General features: G+C 56.7%; 2 protein-coding genes across 2 annotated transcripts in view; one reads left to right on the top strand and one right to left on the bottom strand.

Annotated features, from left to right (window-relative positions):
• CUNH7orf50 (chromosome unknown C7orf50 homolog) overlaps positions 1 to 16721 on the bottom strand; it is a 124374-nt gene that overhangs the window by 53306 nt on the left and 54347 nt on the right. The window lies entirely within an intron of this gene.
• Positions 6180 to 16547, top strand: LOC123390710. Its single transcript, XM_045075189.1, has 2 exons — positions 6180 to 6346; positions 14083 to 16547. Exon 2 carries the CDS (start codon positions 14099 to 14101, stop codon positions 15086 to 15088), a length of 990 nt encoding a protein of 329 aa, XP_044931124.1. The 5' UTR covers positions 6180 to 6346; positions 14083 to 14098; the 3' UTR covers positions 15089 to 16547.

Genomic DNA, 16721 nt, shown 5'->3' with positions numbered 1-16721 from the left:
AAACCCACACATTTGAAGATTTAAATTATTTGATACGTATTACCCAATTTTGGAATTCTTCAAATGTATTTCCAGGGGCATAGGACATAGATCAGAACGTATTAACCTAAAATCGGCATTTCCCCTAGTGACACAGATCCTGCCATCTCTGGTTGTTTCTCTGTAGCTCCTCGGTTACAATGACAGTAATATGACCGTTTGTGGCCAGCCTCAGATGGTAGCAGAGTGTGCTGCAAACACCACCGCACAGGTTGCCCACAAAGGCCAGCAGAGACAGCCTTATGACTCTTGAAAATGTTACTCTTCCCTGAGAATAAAAATTTAAAGATCCCTGACCACATCCTGAGGGCTGAGGACAGAATGAGTGTCCTGGTGGCCCCAGCAGTTCTGGGGTTTGTGTGTGTGTGTGTGTGTGTGTGTGTGACCCCCTCGGCAAGTGGTCAACATGCTGTGCACACAGTGAGCTCTCATAAAGCTGAAAAGTGACAGTTATCCAGGAATGAAAGAATTTGAAGATACCTATAATATCTTAATAAATAAGATACAGTTTAAAGACTTTTTATGATTTGCCTTGTTTTGTCGATCGTGCACGTAAGACAGGAGTCCTCAGTACAAAGCATCTGTTGAGTGCCTATTGCGTTCTCGACCTTTCTCCTGATACTTAAAACCATTTAACAAGAGGCTCTTTCGGCCCATCTGCTGTTGACATCATGTGAACCTGGGAAATAAGACGCCAGAGCCCAAGATGCCAGGAGACCAGCCGGGACATTCTAGAGTTTCAGCCGACCAACCATGACTCTAAACCATCTTCCAGCCTTGGAGAACAGGCATGTTTGTGGAGCTCCATCCAGTGGCCGCCGGCAGACCTTCACTCAGCAGGGCGGCCGACTATGGGCCACGGTGCGCTGGGCCACTAGGACCCATGTTTGTGCCACGAGAGGGTGCTTCTCACGGGTTTTAGCCCTGATGTGGATGGGGTTGGGTGGGTCATATTTGGTGATGTAACTCAGTGATTTTTCACGGCGGCTTTCACCCCCAAACCAGCTGCTGAAATGCAGACAGCCTGCTACACATCCCCCGAAAGGACTGTCCTTCACAAGCTATCCCTGCAGACATAGGCCCAGACTGCACAAGGCTTGCAGAATGAGCAGCAAACTGTGCCTTTACCAAGACACAGCCCTGGCAGCACTGGAGACGAGCGCTCAGTCCACAGGTATCTGCACCCACATATATGTGTACGCCCACATGCACACACACACGCTGGCCATGCCAAGTCCACGCAGCCCCAGGTGGCCATGCTGGAGCCAGGAGGGCCAGGCACCTGCAGGGACAGTAGCCAGGTATGGGCCCGTGACGCTGGACTGCTGTGCAGTTAAGGCTCAGCATGCTGCCGTCCACAGGGCAGCCTCTCCCTGGAATTTCTCATCACTAAGTGAAGCTGAATGCTCACTGCAATGTCCTACATCTCAGGGAGCTAAAGAAGGGCCATGGCTAGAAAGGTACATAAGACCTAGCCGTAAGATTATACATGCCTTCTAAAAACTGTTGGAAAAGTTTCCATCTAAGAAGGCACAGGTGAATGCTGGAGTCTGCAGGAGGGAAGTACTCTGGACCACGGCCTCTGGGCCTGCTCTCTCTTGCATGGCCAGGTGGAAGGCCACATGGGTCCAGCCTCTGCCACTCGGGCTGCCCGTCGCCTGAAGCATTCAGATGCTTCTGTCACAGAGGGGCCCGTCTCTGTGAGGCTCTGCCCGCTCCCAAGGCTCCAAGATCAAGGAAATGCTTCTGCAATGGACTCACGATTCCACATGGTGCAAAGGGCACTCCGGAAAAGTGCCCGCCCTTTGTCCCCACCCCTCAGGAGGAGGAGCCTGCACTCCCCCAAGCCTCTGTGGACACCTCTGACCTCTGCACGCGCCTGGCTCCTCCTCTGTGAGGAGATGGCCCGCCAGACAGGGCTGACTGGGCTGAACACTGGGGCCCTAAGGGTAGGACTGCGCTCACCGCATGGCTGCAGAGATAGGCTGCGGGTGTTGGAAGCCAGGTTCAGACCACAAATAACCCGAACGTGGTTTTCTTCAGGAAAACATTTGTCCAAACACCCCAAGCAAGTCCCCCCAGAGTTTGAAAAGGCCCCATTACTTGGCACTGTGGTTTCACTCCAAGGCTCTTGGGTGACCATGAGGTCAGATGAGCACGGAGATAAATCGGGAAAGAGCCAGCGGACAGCCGCGGGCCACGGGCACACGGGCAGATGGACTGCCTGTTGCGGCTCTGGCTCGTCTCCCTGTCCTGGAAGCACCTGTGGGCATGCCCACCAAGGCTCCCATCATCTCCCATAGCCGCGGAGAAACATGCTGTGGCCTGGGCTGGAACTGAGATGAGTCAGTCCGTAATCAGCCTACTCTCCCCTCTTCTTGCTGACCACACAGCAGCAGGACAAGGAAAGCAAAACAAACAGCTTGGTGGCGAGCAGAGCCAGAAGTCCAGTACAGGGATTGGCCACAGACGCACAGGTGAGACCTTTCAAGGTGACGGAGCGGCCGCTGGAGTGGGCCACGGTTAGGGCTTCTAGTGTCAGTGACCCGCATTCTCATAACTAGTGTAGTTACATGGCATCTGTCTCAAATAAAGCCAATTTTAAACATGTACAAATGTCTTAGTGACAAAAGTCGGGACGCATGCAGGGGCCATTGGTGCCGGTATCTCAGAACAGGATACATGAGGCGGCTCCCGCAGCACCTTGCAACCACTCATCTTCCTGTCTGTGTGGATCGGCTTCTCCCAGACACAGCTCTCAGGGGAGTCACAGAACACATGGTCCCCTGGGGCAGGCTTCTCTCACAGAACGGTCCCTGCTAAGGTCCCTCAGGCCTGGGGGAGGCATCAGTCCACCACTCCTTTCTGTATACCGCGTGGGGATGTTTCTCATCCGTTCCTCCACTGACGGACCCTCAGGCCGCTCCCACCGCAGCCACTGTAAGGAGAGCTGCCACGAACATGGGGTGACTGTGGGTGTGCCAGATTCTGGAGGCCATGCACTACAGCACAGTCACGTCCATAACTGGGGCTGGGCCGTGGGCAAAGCCCCGGATAGATGCTCTCACTGCAGAGAACATGAAGCCTGACCATCCTGTGCTTATACACAAAGACAACACGTCCCAAGACGGTGTGTTCTGGGACAGAGGGGTGGGCAGGAGAGCCACTGCTCCCTGAACGGGCTGTTCCATCGCCTTCTCAACACGGGGCCAGGAACACAGGAGGAGGAGTGGGCACTGGGAGACCGCTGCCAGTTCCCGTGCAAGTGGAACAATGCTGCCAGCTGACAGGCGGCCCCGTGGGCACACCTTCTTTCCCACTTTCACTCACGTCCGGTAACTGCGCGCACTCTTCATGTGCAGAGCTCCAACACGCTCCAACCTCTTCGCCAACGTCTACCCTTGGCACTGAGGAAGTGTGGGACACATGGGATGGGCCAGGCCAGGAATGAGGCGGCACAGCACTCCCCCTGGAAGTCATGTCCTCCTACACCCCAATCCTGATATGAAGCACACAAACCCAGGGCGCAGACAGTTCTATGGGGAGTAAATCAGATCCACAGAAATGCAAAGACAGGGTGTGACAGAAGGCGGGGACAAGGCCTCGAGGCACCCCAGGAGGAGGGTGCTGGGGTGTCCAGAGATAGATGGACAGTGGGCTGGAGAGGGATCCACTCCAGGCTGGTCCTGGGGCTGGGCTGCAGAGGCCGGCCCAACTAAGACCCATGTGGGACCCTCTCTTTGTGCAGGTCACACTGTTCAACAGAAACCTGTGTTTACAGATGGTCTCTGGCTTCACATGTCTAGGACTGCCAACTCCTCTAACCCTCAGATACCCTGTGCAGCGCTGCTGGACTTACTACCCTCTGACCAGAGTGAACGGGAGCTGGGAGCTAGCCGGCCTGCCCTCACAACCCTCATCTCAATGCTTCGGGCTCTCCCCTCCGCTCGGCACCAGAAATTCAGGCTTAGTGCGTGGCTACTTCTCTTAGCAGTTCTGTTCATCCCGAGTCTCGATGGCTTGGTGGGAGCCCTGGCAAGTGGGGGGCTGGGCCCAGCGGGCAAGGCGCCCACGAGAACAGGAGGCTCCAGTGTCGTGGTGGTTCTCATGGCCCAGCAGCCGGCGGCCGGCAGTACAAGCTCGCAGCCTGGAGGCGGACACTGCCTGTCTGCCAGCAGCAGCCACGGTGCAGATGGAACACATTTCTGGACATTGCAGAATGGAGCCAAACCATACACCAGGCCTCCCAGTGGACGCAGCTGGGGAAGACAATGTGGTTTTCTCAGCTTAACGGAAGACCAGGAGGTCAGGGCGGGGAGAGGCCAGCTGGGCCAGTAGCTCAGACATTTCCCTGCAAGGCTGGGAGAGCCCAGAGGGTAGGCTTACTTCTCTAAATTGGGGCTCTCAAAACCCCCAAGCCCTAAACTCATGTGAGCAGGAGGCAGGATGCCCCAAATCCTAAGACAGAGGTGGTTGCTGCTCCCTGGGAACTCACCCTGCCTGGGGGGCCCCAGATCTCACGGGAGCAATGCCCCTACGACGCAGCAGAACCCACAGATGAGCATCATCCACATGGGGCAGGGCCCCCACCGCACCCCCATCCCCAGCCAGGCTTCTGAGGAGCCTGATGAGGCCCACCCACCAGCTCCATTGTCCTGAGGCACCCTTCCAACAAGCAGGCGCAGCTCTATAAACCCATTCACAAGACAAAGCGCGGGAGGCCTGCGGCCACCAGCTGCAAGCGGCACGTTCAGACTCAGAGCCCAGAGAGCTGGCCGGGGTCGTGCACAAGGGCTTGGACACTGGGAGGCTGAGGGAGGTGTGCCAGCCACACAGTAGCTCAGGATGCCTCTGCTCGCTTGTGTGCTGGAGGCTGGGGGCTGGGAGCCTCGCTTCCCCTGTGGCCACACACTCTTGTCAGGGCCTGACTCCAGGCTGGGGGCCTCCCTGCAGGTACCAGTGGGCAGAGCTGATGGCCATGCGGCTCTAACGGCAAGGCACCTTATCACCCTGGGAGCTGAGCAGCGAATGCTGGCCAGTGACACTGACAGAGACCCAGCTGCCCCTGTCCAAGCCTCAGGTCTCCCATCTGGAGAGATTAGCCTCGGTCAGTGGTCCTCAAACCTCGGCGAGGCTTCCCCACTCCTAACCAAGCTCCTAAGCCCTGCTTGGACTCAAGGCTCTTGGCACAGAGGCCCCAGGGTGGCTTGCTCTCAGGTGCTCATCAGCAACAACACAGCAGGACCCACGTGGGGAGTCCAAGTTGTAAGAGACATCAGACGACACGTGATCCCTGGCCCCAGTCTGGGCTCAGTGACTGGGGGGGTTCCCGGGGTACTCTCTGCCTCCCTGCAGCCTCGGTGGGTTTTCCCTGGAGCTCACGCGGCTATGGATGCCATCAGGGACCCCAGTGGGCTGGGTGCTACATGCAACGTCCCCCAAGTGCTACTCGATCTTACACAGGGTCAGCTGCCATGGGTGCAGTCATGTAAGGAGGGCTCTGCGTGTCACGTCTCCAGCTGGGGCTGGCCTGGGGACAGCCGCCAGGGAAGCGTCACCAGCCTCCAGGTCCATGCTGAACTCCTGCTTCCTTTATGCAGGTCATCTCCTTTAGGGATCTGGGATCCCCGGGGCTACTTCCTCACGCCCCCAGGGCTCCGGACCATTCTCCCTCCGCGATTCTTACCTGCCCTGTGCCCAGCCCCTTGCCAGGGCACAGGATCAGATGTGGATGACCCTGGCAGGTAACAGCATCCTGACTCTGCCTGATCCCAACGGAGGCTCCAGGCCCAGGCCTGCAAGGCTGTGTGCTCAGGCCTCTGGCCTGCTGATCCACCCTGCAGCGGAGGGCAGTGCCTGGCTGGGGTGGAGCGCACTAAGGGACAAACTCTGGGGGACTTTCCTTGGGCTACACAGGTTGGGAACACTTTTCCCTGTGTTATGGGTGGGGTTTTAGGTCCTATTTTAAGTTGCAGACGTTGCCTGCCTTCTGGGAGGGACCATCTCGTGAACGGTCAGTGTGTGGAGTCTGCAGGGAAACCGCTGGATGCCCACAGACGCCGGGAGGCAAGGTACACACCTCACTTTTTCTGTCTGCGAGGCAAAGTTACCTCTCTACGTGGGCCAAGCTGAAGTTTTCTGGGTCACGTGGCCAAACCACACTCTGCTTAAAATGCAGTGTGTGTAGTTTCAAGACTTCAGCTGGATTCCTGTCTTCCATACAGGAGCGACGGTCTGTGCCTGCGTCCCTGTGAGCACAGAGCACAGGCAGGACTGAAGACGGACGCGGCGTGTGTGCCTCGCCCAGGTGAGCTGCCGGCCCTCTTGGCTTTCTCTATCTCCCTGCCTCTGGGGGCCCCCACCCCGGGGACTGTGGCCTGAGCGCGGGCTGACAGTGTGGGCTGAGGGTGATTTCACAGCCAAGTGCCATTTCTTTCTGAAAATGAAGGTTTCTTTATGCAATAGCTTGGCTCCAGTGAAAACGAAAATGAGATTTATTTTGCCAGCATTTAAACTTGCAAATGACTGCGCAGAGCGCTCAGGTCCCCTCATAAGGAAAGACACACAGTGGCTCTAGTTCTGTGTCCTGAGGACAGAGCTGGGAGAGGCCTGTCAACTGTCCGCACGCACATCTGGGTGCTGACCAGAGCCGCCAGAGGCACACCCTCACACCAGCTCTCCATCCCAGGGTGCAACAGGAGAGGTTACATTCTGGCAGAAGACAGCGAATGTCTTTCAGGAGGCACATCTGGAACATATAGGTTTCATGGGGTATGAAGCTTGGGATGGGGGGCCCCTTTCCAGAACCGTGGTGGGGGTGGGGCGGGGCACCCAGACCCTGTGGTGTTTCCGCCCAGAGGGAGGAGCCTAGGAAGAAGGAAAGGCCTGAGTTTTCCAGGCAAGCAGGGCAGCCAGCCTTCTGCACAAGGCATGCTTTGTGTTCAGGGCCACTCAGTATGGCATGGAAGGAAAGGGTCTCTATGACCACCTGACTCCTCTCTGTAAGTGGAAAGGAACCACCCGAGTGCCTTCCACGTGCCACCTGGTCTGACAAAATCTTCCTGAAGGCGCTCAGGGGTGCCATGCTGCGGACACACACCCAGGAGCTCATGCATCTGTCTAATACCACAGGCCTATGGAGTGCGACATGGGGCTGTCCACCTCACAGAGGGGCTGCTAGGGCAGGGCATCAGTGGAAGCCCATGGAGCACAGCCTTCCAGGACCTCCGGTAACAGGGCTGGGCTCTGCACGTGCCCTTCAGTCAGGGCCCCGAGGAGGGTTAGGGCCGAGGAGGGTGGGGCTGGACGAAACAGCTGGGGACAGCAGGGCAGAGACTGCTGGGGAGGGGTCCGCAGGGCCATGTGGCGGCCTGGTGCTGCGGTCCAGAGCACGATGTGGCATCGCCGCAGGGGCTGTGTGCAGGAGGATAGAAACAAAACCAGGGTCTGGCCGCCAACCTGGCCGAGCAGTGTGCCACAGCACAGTGCCATGTAGTCCTGGGACCAGCATGAAGCAGGCCGCAAAAGGCCACGGAACAGCCACACCCTACCGTCCGGTGCAGGTGTGCGCTCTGCCCCTTTACCAAAGATGCCACATCCCCATCAGGCAGGACCACTGAGGACCCTGGTCGTGGTACAGCCCCTGCTTTCTGACAGAGAGCGCCCACTTCCTCAGACCCTCCTCCAAATCACCCACCCAAGCCCAAACCCTAAAGCAGGCCCTGCTGGCGCGATGCTCCGTAGGGTGCATGGTCTCGCTCCCCATGCGAGGGGACAGCCTAGCCTGTCCCCAGAGGTTCTGGAGGTCCAGGGACCAGGTGTTCTCGAGCTAAGGCACAGAGGGTCCATGAGGACAGGACAGTGGCACCTGGTGGTCAGGGCCAGGCTCCTCGTAAGCGCTCGGTAAGTGTGTGGGGACAGGTGGATGGAGTGTGCGTCTCTAGACCAGGGGTGGGTTTGCTGGAGCGCAGTTCTCTCTGGCTCAGCTCTGCGGGGGAACGGCTGCCCCCAGGGCACTGGGACGTGCTGGCAAACACCTAGGCCCACAGAGCGGCCAGCGGACACAAATGGGCATCCCTAGGCCAGGAGACCCCTATCGTCTCTGCCCTCGGAACCGTCTGAACCAGTGGGAAGCTTCTCATGGTGGTGGTCGGGGGGGGAGGTGGGTCTGAAAAGAAGGGCCCTTGAGTACAGACAAGGGGCTCTCACTGTGTCCCTGAACGTCTGCTGAGAGGCCACAGGGACATCAGGGAGTGTGGTGTGTCAGAGGAAGATCCCATGAGCACACAGAGGTCCAGAGCTCAGCCTTCACACAGGTAAGCCTCTCACAGTGGGCTCTGGCCTCTGACTTAACACAGGGACACAAGATGTGTCCACAAAAGCACAGGGACGACAGCGAGGCAGTCCCTGTCCAGGCAGGGACGTCCACTGTGTGAGGAACAGACTGCCCAGCACCGGGTCAGACAGGGAGCAGCTATGTCTCCCGGAGGCACATGTGTGCGTGTAAGTGTGTCCAGGAAAGACAGAGGTGGTCTCAGAAGACACGAAAGGAGCAAAGTGGAAACCTTTTCATCTTCACACTTCCGTGAAGTTTTCCCCAAAACCCATAGAACACATTCAGAACGGCTCAGGTATTCGCACCTTAGGATCACCAGGAAGGAGAAGAGGGAGACGCCTGGTACCAGGTCCCCACAAACGCAGTATGGGTAAGCGGGGCCACACAGCTGGTCACACTCCCTTCCTAGCCTCCAGGTGGGGTCTGGAGGTGGGAGCCTGTGGACGGTTTCCACATGCCATCTGGCCTGAGTCTTGGGTGGTACCCTATGCCCAGTGTCCACGAAAGCTCGTGCTCCCCACACCACAGCACCGTAAAGCTGGCCAGGCTGGACAGCACAGGGCTTGGCCATGTATGGGCTGAACGGTGACTCATCAGGCCCACGGCTGCCTGTCGGCCAGGAGCACAGAAGACTGGGATGGAATGGAAACATTTACGCAGCCGAGACCAGAAGGTGCTAAAAAAGCCAAGTCCTGCCAGAGGGAGCGAAAGCGGGAAGAGCTGGCCAGGAGGGAATGGGGTTGGTGCCTTGGGACAGAGTAGGAAGGAATCCTCCCAAGGGGCAGGGACAAGAGGCAGTTTCCCTTCCCTGTGCTCCGTCCTGTAACTCACTAGATGAACATGGAGCAGGGAGTGCGCCCACCACATTCTCATGCACCTGCAACATCAGGAGCTGGTGGTGGAGAGACAGCCATAGCCAGAGCTCGTGAGTGACAGGAGTCCTGGTGACAGTTCCCAGAGGTTCACATCTGAGACCAATGGGGCCATGGAGAGCCCCAGGCAGAGGGTCGCGCCGGCCAGGCTGAGGACACAGCAGTCACCTAGCAGAATCCCGTCCTCAAAGGCTTACGCTCTTTCCATATAGAAAGAGTTTGCAAGCTTTTCTGGGATCACATGTGAAATGAGCCCAGAACTGGAAAGCACCCAGCAAAAAAGGACATCAAAACTTCAGAGACTCCGTAAGCATCTGCAGTGGGGAGGTCCTAGCAACTAGAGTTGTTGCTCGTACACGGGGATGACAAGAAGGGCCATGTGGATGCAGGGAAAACACTGAACCACCCTGCTGTTCAGTGCCTGAGCAGAGCTCCTAGGGACATAAATGTGGGCCTGTAACACAGAACGTGTGAGGAGGGGCTGCTGGGAGAGGGCCCAGCGGAGCAAAGGCTGGATGGCCACCTAGGGCCCAGGGGGGCCAAGGGTACACAAACCCTCAGGAAGCCGCCCCACATGCCCCTCCCACTCTGAAAGCCTATTTAAGGAGCTACAGCCACGAGCTGCTGTAAAGAACACAAAATTCTCAAGGCTCTGGCCACGGAGAGCTCCCAGGGGACCCTAGAGCTGGACCCTGGCAGCCCTTTCGTGTGACTCAGAAGAGGGCCCCCAAAGCCCTGGTTCTTGGCCTGAAACTGGCACCAGAACAAGGTAGAGTTATGCCTCAGACGGTCAGGCTGGCTTCTAGGGGAGTTCGGAGTCTCAGCTAAGACCCATGCTGGAAAGCATAGGCTCTCGCAGGGGACACCAAACATCACAGCCTCTCAGGCGAACACTGGCAGCGTCGCAAGTCTGACTCACACTTGCAGACACGAGCCCAGCACCCATCAGCAGCTGCACGGACAGAGACAGTGCAGCACACACGCACACAGTGGGACAGCACCTGGCTGGGACGGAGGACACACTGCCCTTCACGGCAGCACACACGGGCCCACAGCACACCATGCTCCACAAGGCAGAGAGGACAAGTACCTTAGGTCACCACAGCCGCGCAGTCGAAAGAAGTTAAAGCTATTTAAAAAGCAGACCAGGGCACCTAGGGGGCACAATCAGCTCCGACCCTTGGTTTCGGCTCAGGTCATGATCTCAGCGTCGTCGGGCTCCACGCTCAGTGGGGTGTCTGCTGGAGATTTTCTCTCCCTCTCCCTCTGCCCCGCCCAAGCTCGCATGTGCCTTCTCTCTCTGTCAAATCAATCAATCAATCTTACAAAAACAAGAACAAACCAGTGAAAGGATGGGAAGGGGGTCTGGCGAGGGCACAGACAGAAATCAGGAAGTGACTGACCCAGGGCCCTACTGTGCTGCTGATGAGCTCGGGCTGATCAGCAACACGTCACTGTATCACAGCCACACGCCGCACACCGTATTATAACGTGAACCATGTCAAATTTACCAAATAAAATTCTTAAAAAGCAAGACCTAGCAATCCTGCTCCCAAGTATTTACCCAAGAAAAAAGTTTTCTGCTCATCTGCAAGGAGCCATATGCTCGTATATAAAAACGTATACACAAATATTTCAAGTGGCTGGTTTGTAAGCACCCACACCTGGAAATGGCCCCCACATCAGCGGAATGGCAGACGCGCGGCTGGGACGTGGCTCAGCGATAGCAAAGAGTGAGCTCTGCCCATGCATCATCAGGGAGCCTCCGATGCCGGCCGCCCAGTGGGAACATGCCAGACACAGAAGGCACCCAGAGTCCGCTCCTGTGATGTCCTGGCAGTGTCTGAATGGGAGGGACAACAGTGCGGGGTTGCCTGGGGTGTGGCACAGGGACGGGCTGAGCACCAAGAAATGGCACAGAGGAATCTAGAGGGTGATGGACCCGTCTGTCAACTGTGCATGGTGGCATTTACGTAACCAGATGCATCCGTGGTATACACCAAAAGGGTAAGTTTTGTCGCATGTAAATGTTAAAAGTATACAGGTTCTTGGGCCAAACCATCAGGTTCTGATCTTGACGCCATTGTTACCTACTGGCTCACTGAACGAGTGACCCCATGGTTCTGTGATGTGCTCACCTCCACCACAACATGGGATTTCAATTGTCCCTACCTCCTGTGGAGAACTACGGTTTAAGGAAATCACCCCATGTTAAGTGCTTCCCACAATGTGCAGCAGTGGTGAACACTCGGCTTTACTGAAGGCCCTGATTCCCACGAGCCCTGCCCCCCATTGCTCCCCTCCAGGGGTGAGCCTCCAGGGCTGGGGCAGGAGGCATAGGACTGTCAAGGCCAAAGAGAAGCCACAAACAGAGAAGAGACGCAAAAGAGTCAGGGATGTGGGTGGGGGATTCACCAGAAGAGCCGTCATCAAAGGACAATTTCATGAGAAGATATCTTCCACGTTTTATTATCTTTCTGAATAAAACCTACAAGTGGTGGTAAGGGGAAGGCTGGCGGTCACCCAGCCCGGCAAAGGCTCAGGCCTGAGACAGAGTGGGTGGGGTGGGTGAGGCTGCTGCACAGCCGGTGCGCTGGGAGAAGCTCTGTGCTCCTTGGGCCCAGAAGGGGGCAAAGCTGAGAGCCTGCTGACTTTCCCAGGCTGGCCGCCGCAAGGCCAGGGATTCGGCCAGGGATTCGGAAGCGCATCAGGTCTCACCTGCTGGGATGCCTTCCCCTGGGTCCCAATCCTGAAGGGATAAAAAGGTGCTAGAATTCCACCCTTTGACCACACCCTGGGGCAAAAGAATCACACGCTTGTGTTAAATACAGGAGAGGGAGCATGGCACCCAGTGGCAGGGAGCAGCACCCCACTTTTTGTGCTGTTGGCACACTGGGGGCCAGTGCGCCCCACCCATCCTTGGCAACTTCCTTTCCTTGAATGAGCCCAGAGTGCAGACCGAGGAGCTGGGACCAAGAACTTGGGTCAACAGGCGCTGTGAGCAGTGTTGACGGCAGCACACCCACTCCTGGCTGTGGGCCCACAGGTGCACGACCTCTCACCAGACAACTCACACAGCAGACGGAAGGGAGCGTGAGGTTGGAGCTCACCCCACTCCAAAGAAGGCCCCTTGCCTCTCGAGAAAGGCAAGAAGCAGTTAACAAGCTGATGAGTCCAGGACCTTCTCTCACAGCCAGATTTGGGGACGTACACCCTCTGTCCACCTGGCTGACCCAGAACCTGGCTACACCCTCTGACCTAGAACCTGGCTACCAAATCAGGTAATGGAGCTGACTGCCACAAGCTGGGGGCCTCTGACAATGAGCGCCCCGAAACCACCAGCAGAGAGAGTACGGTTGGCCCCAGGAAGTGCCCAGGACACTGGCCAGATGCAGAGATCAGACGCCGGCCCAGCCTAATGCTGTTTCCTGACCTGTGGTCAATGTTCACAAGATCTTCTTTCCAATTTGCCGTAATTAAAGATTAACATTCCAAATCACTTCCTCTCTGTCGGGTCACTATTCTTAATTTTGAAGGCATTCTGCGTCCTGGCAATCACTCATCACCTTCAGCAGTAGCAGATGGAAAACAGTGCAATTCCCTGTGTTTCTCAGACAATGCCAGCCAGACACGGACATGGAGAAATGTGTGCATTCAAGTCACCTCCGCAGGCCTGTGGGACGGATAGCCACTGATGTGCCAGAGAAGGCAAGCACATGCTAGTCACCTCCACATGTTGTGCCCCAGGGCTGTCAAACCAGGACAATGCATCTGGGCACTGGGCGTGTCCAGGAAGGAGGGACGCCCATGACACATCCGCATACGCAAGGGGCCACCTGTCAGACCTCCTATGTGTGTAACAGGTGCTTCCAGATGCAAAGTCTGCTACTGAGATGGCTCTGGTGGTGGGTAGCCAGGAAGAGAGGCCATGCGCTTGTGCTCTCTCCTTCAGAAGTCCGTGCTGGCAGCATGTGACCACACTGTGTGACTCTGTCAGCCAGGCCCCAGGCTGCCCCCCCGGGGAGAACATGAAAGCAGGCTCTGGGGCCAGGCCTACGCGTGAGCATTCCACGAACATCAACTCTCCCATTTTACCCCCTCAACCTCCTTTGAACAAGCAGCTACGCGATCTCCTGACTTCATGGGCTCTTTGGTTAAAACTGAAGGGGAGGATGTGTGTATACAGAAACCAAACAATTTCAGTGACAAAAGACCAGCCAGGAAGGATGTGAGTCTGTACACATTGCGATTTAAAGCCCCAAGTCAGGACTTTACAGCTTGGCTCATACCAACAGGTCCTGGTTGAAAGAGCAGGAAGGGCTGTGATCCTCAGGGCCAGGGTTCACATACAACCCCTTTCCGTCTCCACAGTCAACACGACAGAGTGCAGGTCTCTGGGTCCAGAAGCTGGACGGTCACATGCACACGTGTCGCAGAATGCAGATTCCGGCCGTTCCCCGGCCTGATGCTGAGGCCCTGAGTGAGCACGATGCCCAGGAGGAGTTCTAAATCTGGGTCCTGGAACTCCGCTCCCCTGCAATTCTTCAGGAGATTGGGGCCCCTGGCGCACAAGCTTTAGCAGTGGGACTAAGACGTGACCTCATTCCAAGAAGCTGCCTCTCTTAAGAGCAGAAAGCTTCGTTCCGATGTGTGGGGAGAAGTGGACGGGCACCCAGGCCCCTGCTCCAGAACCCCCACAGGGAAGCTGGTAGTCACACCAATCCCTCTTCCCACCCTCCTCGGGGGAGGCCCTCCTCCAGGCAGGCCCCCCGCCCCCACCCTTCTCGTGACCCTAGGGTGATGGCCGGTAAATAGCGTGGTATGCTTCCATTGCAGCTCGGACGCAGCTGGGATGAGCTTGCACAACATGTCATGGGTCCAGTACCCGAGTCGCGTGTCCTCAGCAGTCGAGGATGTCATCGCCGCACAGAGCATCGTCTCTAGGTGCCTGCAGGTCTACATGGCTCTGGGGGTTCCGGTGAGCTTGGCGGCTGGGCTCTTCAACCTGACCACCTTCATCAAGGGCCGTGCCAGGTGGGGTGGCCTGGACGCATTCCTTTCGGACCTCACGATCACCAACGTGTTGGTGACGCTGCTGTCCCTCACCGCCATCAGCCGGCCAGACTACATGGTCGCCACCAACCTGAGTTGTGCCACCCTCTCCTTCCTGGCCAATGTCTGCTACTTCAACGCGCAGTATGTGCAGCTGGTGATGCTCTTTGCGTTCCTGCTACAGGGCTCTGCACCCTGCCTGCCCGTGGCCATCAAGGCGGCCCAGAGGCCCATGGAGAGCCTGGCCATCATCGGGGGCTGTGCCTTCTGCAGCTCCCTGGGACTGGCAGCCCTGCTGGGCACATCTGGGGAGCTGTCCAGAACCACCCTGTGCCAGGTGGACCCACTGACCGCCTGGCCCGAGTATGAAATCGTCAAGGTCAGCCTGGGCTTCGGGCTGGCCCTTGTCCTGAAGCTGGCGTTCTTCATCCTGATCGTTGTCCAGCTGGCCTGGCGGGCGGCCCCTCCCCAGAAGGATGTGGCCTCCGCTCCCTGCCTTGTGCTTGCCATGGCCCTGACCACGTTTGCCTGCCGCCTCCTCTACAACATTGCACTCCTGCAGCGGGCCCGGCTGAAGCTGCAGAGGGACATTGGCTCTCCCAGGGATGAGCTGCTCATGAACCTGGCAGAGCTGGTCCTGTTTGGGGAGAGCTGCATGAATTCCCTGGCCATCCTCTTCCTCCACAGGCCTTGCAGGCTGGCACTGCTGAACCTTCCAGAGCGCATCACCCAACGGTGCAGGAAGGCAGATCCCAGCGACAGCTTCTCCTTAAAGAGGGTCAGCGGTTAAGGCAGGGCTTCGTCTGCAGTGGACGAGCAAGCCGGACGAGTGAGAGGGTCTTCCTGGCAGGGAGGGGACAGGACCATCTGTTGAAACTCCAGTCTGCATGGTGAGCACCAATGGGGGGACAGGATCGTCTGGAAGGCATGGCAAACCAGCTGCCTGGCATGTGGCTCCACACCCTAGATCAAGGCTTGCAGCTAAAGGAAACCCTGCAAATCAAGGGCTCTGCGACTATGGGGGCCAAAGCTGTCCAGACACAGGGCTGACCGGATGGAGACGTCCTACATGCTGGTGGGCAGTTCCGTGAGCCCGAGTTGGCATCCTTCTCTGCCCCTTCCCAGCCAGACAACAGAATCTTGAAAATAAACACATTGTTCAAATAACTTTGGGGCCATATTATAATCTAGCCCTAAAGGGTCGTTAACTGGTTAACTTTTAACACTGCCAGAGAGTCTGGACCGCAGACATACTGCTAAGTGCAAAGGAGCTCAGTTTTATCTCTGTAAGTGTACCATCCTCACTGGAGGTCTGAGAGTATCACCCACAGGCTGATCAAGTGTCACACGGTGCTCCTGGCTCCCTGCCAGGTAATCAAGTGTCACATGGCGCTCCCGGCTCCCTGCGACCTGGCAGGTGGTTGGTGCCCACCATAAGGTACCAAACATAAAATACGAAGTTCAGTAGTTAATCTTAATGCAGATTCACACTTAACAATTCTTGCTAGATTTACATTAAGATTTTCTTGGTTGAACAGAGAAAGGAGGCGTGGAAGGGAAAGGGGTCTCTGGTTGTGGGAATCTATACCTTTGACAGGTTTGGTTTTTTATGAAAACCTCGAGAGTAGTTTTAGGGTCACAATAAAATTAAAAGGAATGAAGAGGTTCCCTCCACGCCCTGCCCCCACCCCGACGTCCCCCTGATGGAGTGCCTGTCACAAGTCATGGATCTCCACTGACATATCGCTGTCATGCCAAGTCCATAGTTTACGTCTGGGCTCACTCCTGGTGCTGGACATTCCATGGTTCCGACGGGTTTATGCGGACACACAGCCTTCGTTGTGGGGTCACAGAGGACCCACTGCCTGAAAAGCCCCCATGCTCTGCCCCTTCATCCCTGTCCCTGGTCCCGGGCCCCCCATCCATCTTTACTGTCCCCGCAGTCCTGCTTTTTCCAGAACACCCTGCAGCTGGCATCCCACAGTCCGGAGCCAGCTCACACTGACTTCTGTCACTTGGGAACATGCACGTCAAGTTCCTCCACGTCTTGGTAGCTGGTTTCTTTTTAGGGCTAACACTGTTGTCTGGATAGCTTCTATTTTAATGACTATTTTATGTTATTCTGCAAAATACAGGACAAGAACTTGCCTCTTCGATGTTGATACATCTGCATTATTTCTTTGGAAAAAAAAGAATTTGGATTACATTGTTAAGTTGCTTCTGTAAAACCATTAAAATACTAAATGCTTTAAAACCCCGCTCCCTTCTGTTTCTGCTCCTGTGTGCTCACACACTCCAGGAGCCTTGGCCCTGGACCCCAGGCAGGCGCGAGGCCCGCAGGGGCTGGGGTGCACAAAGGACGGAGCTGGGAGCATCTGAAGTCAGTGCGCTCCCTTCCGCCGGGAGGGTCAAGCAGGACAAAT

Source organism: Mustela putorius, unplaced genomic scaffold (assembly GCF_011764305.1).
Source record: "Mustela putorius furo isolate JIRA1106 unplaced genomic scaffold, ASM1176430v1.1 tig00000139_pilon_pilon_pilon, whole genome shotgun sequence".
Lineage (NCBI taxonomy): Eukaryota > Metazoa > Chordata > Mammalia > Carnivora > Mustelidae > Mustela > Mustela putorius.
This window is presented reverse-complemented; position numbering and strand designations above follow the sequence as displayed.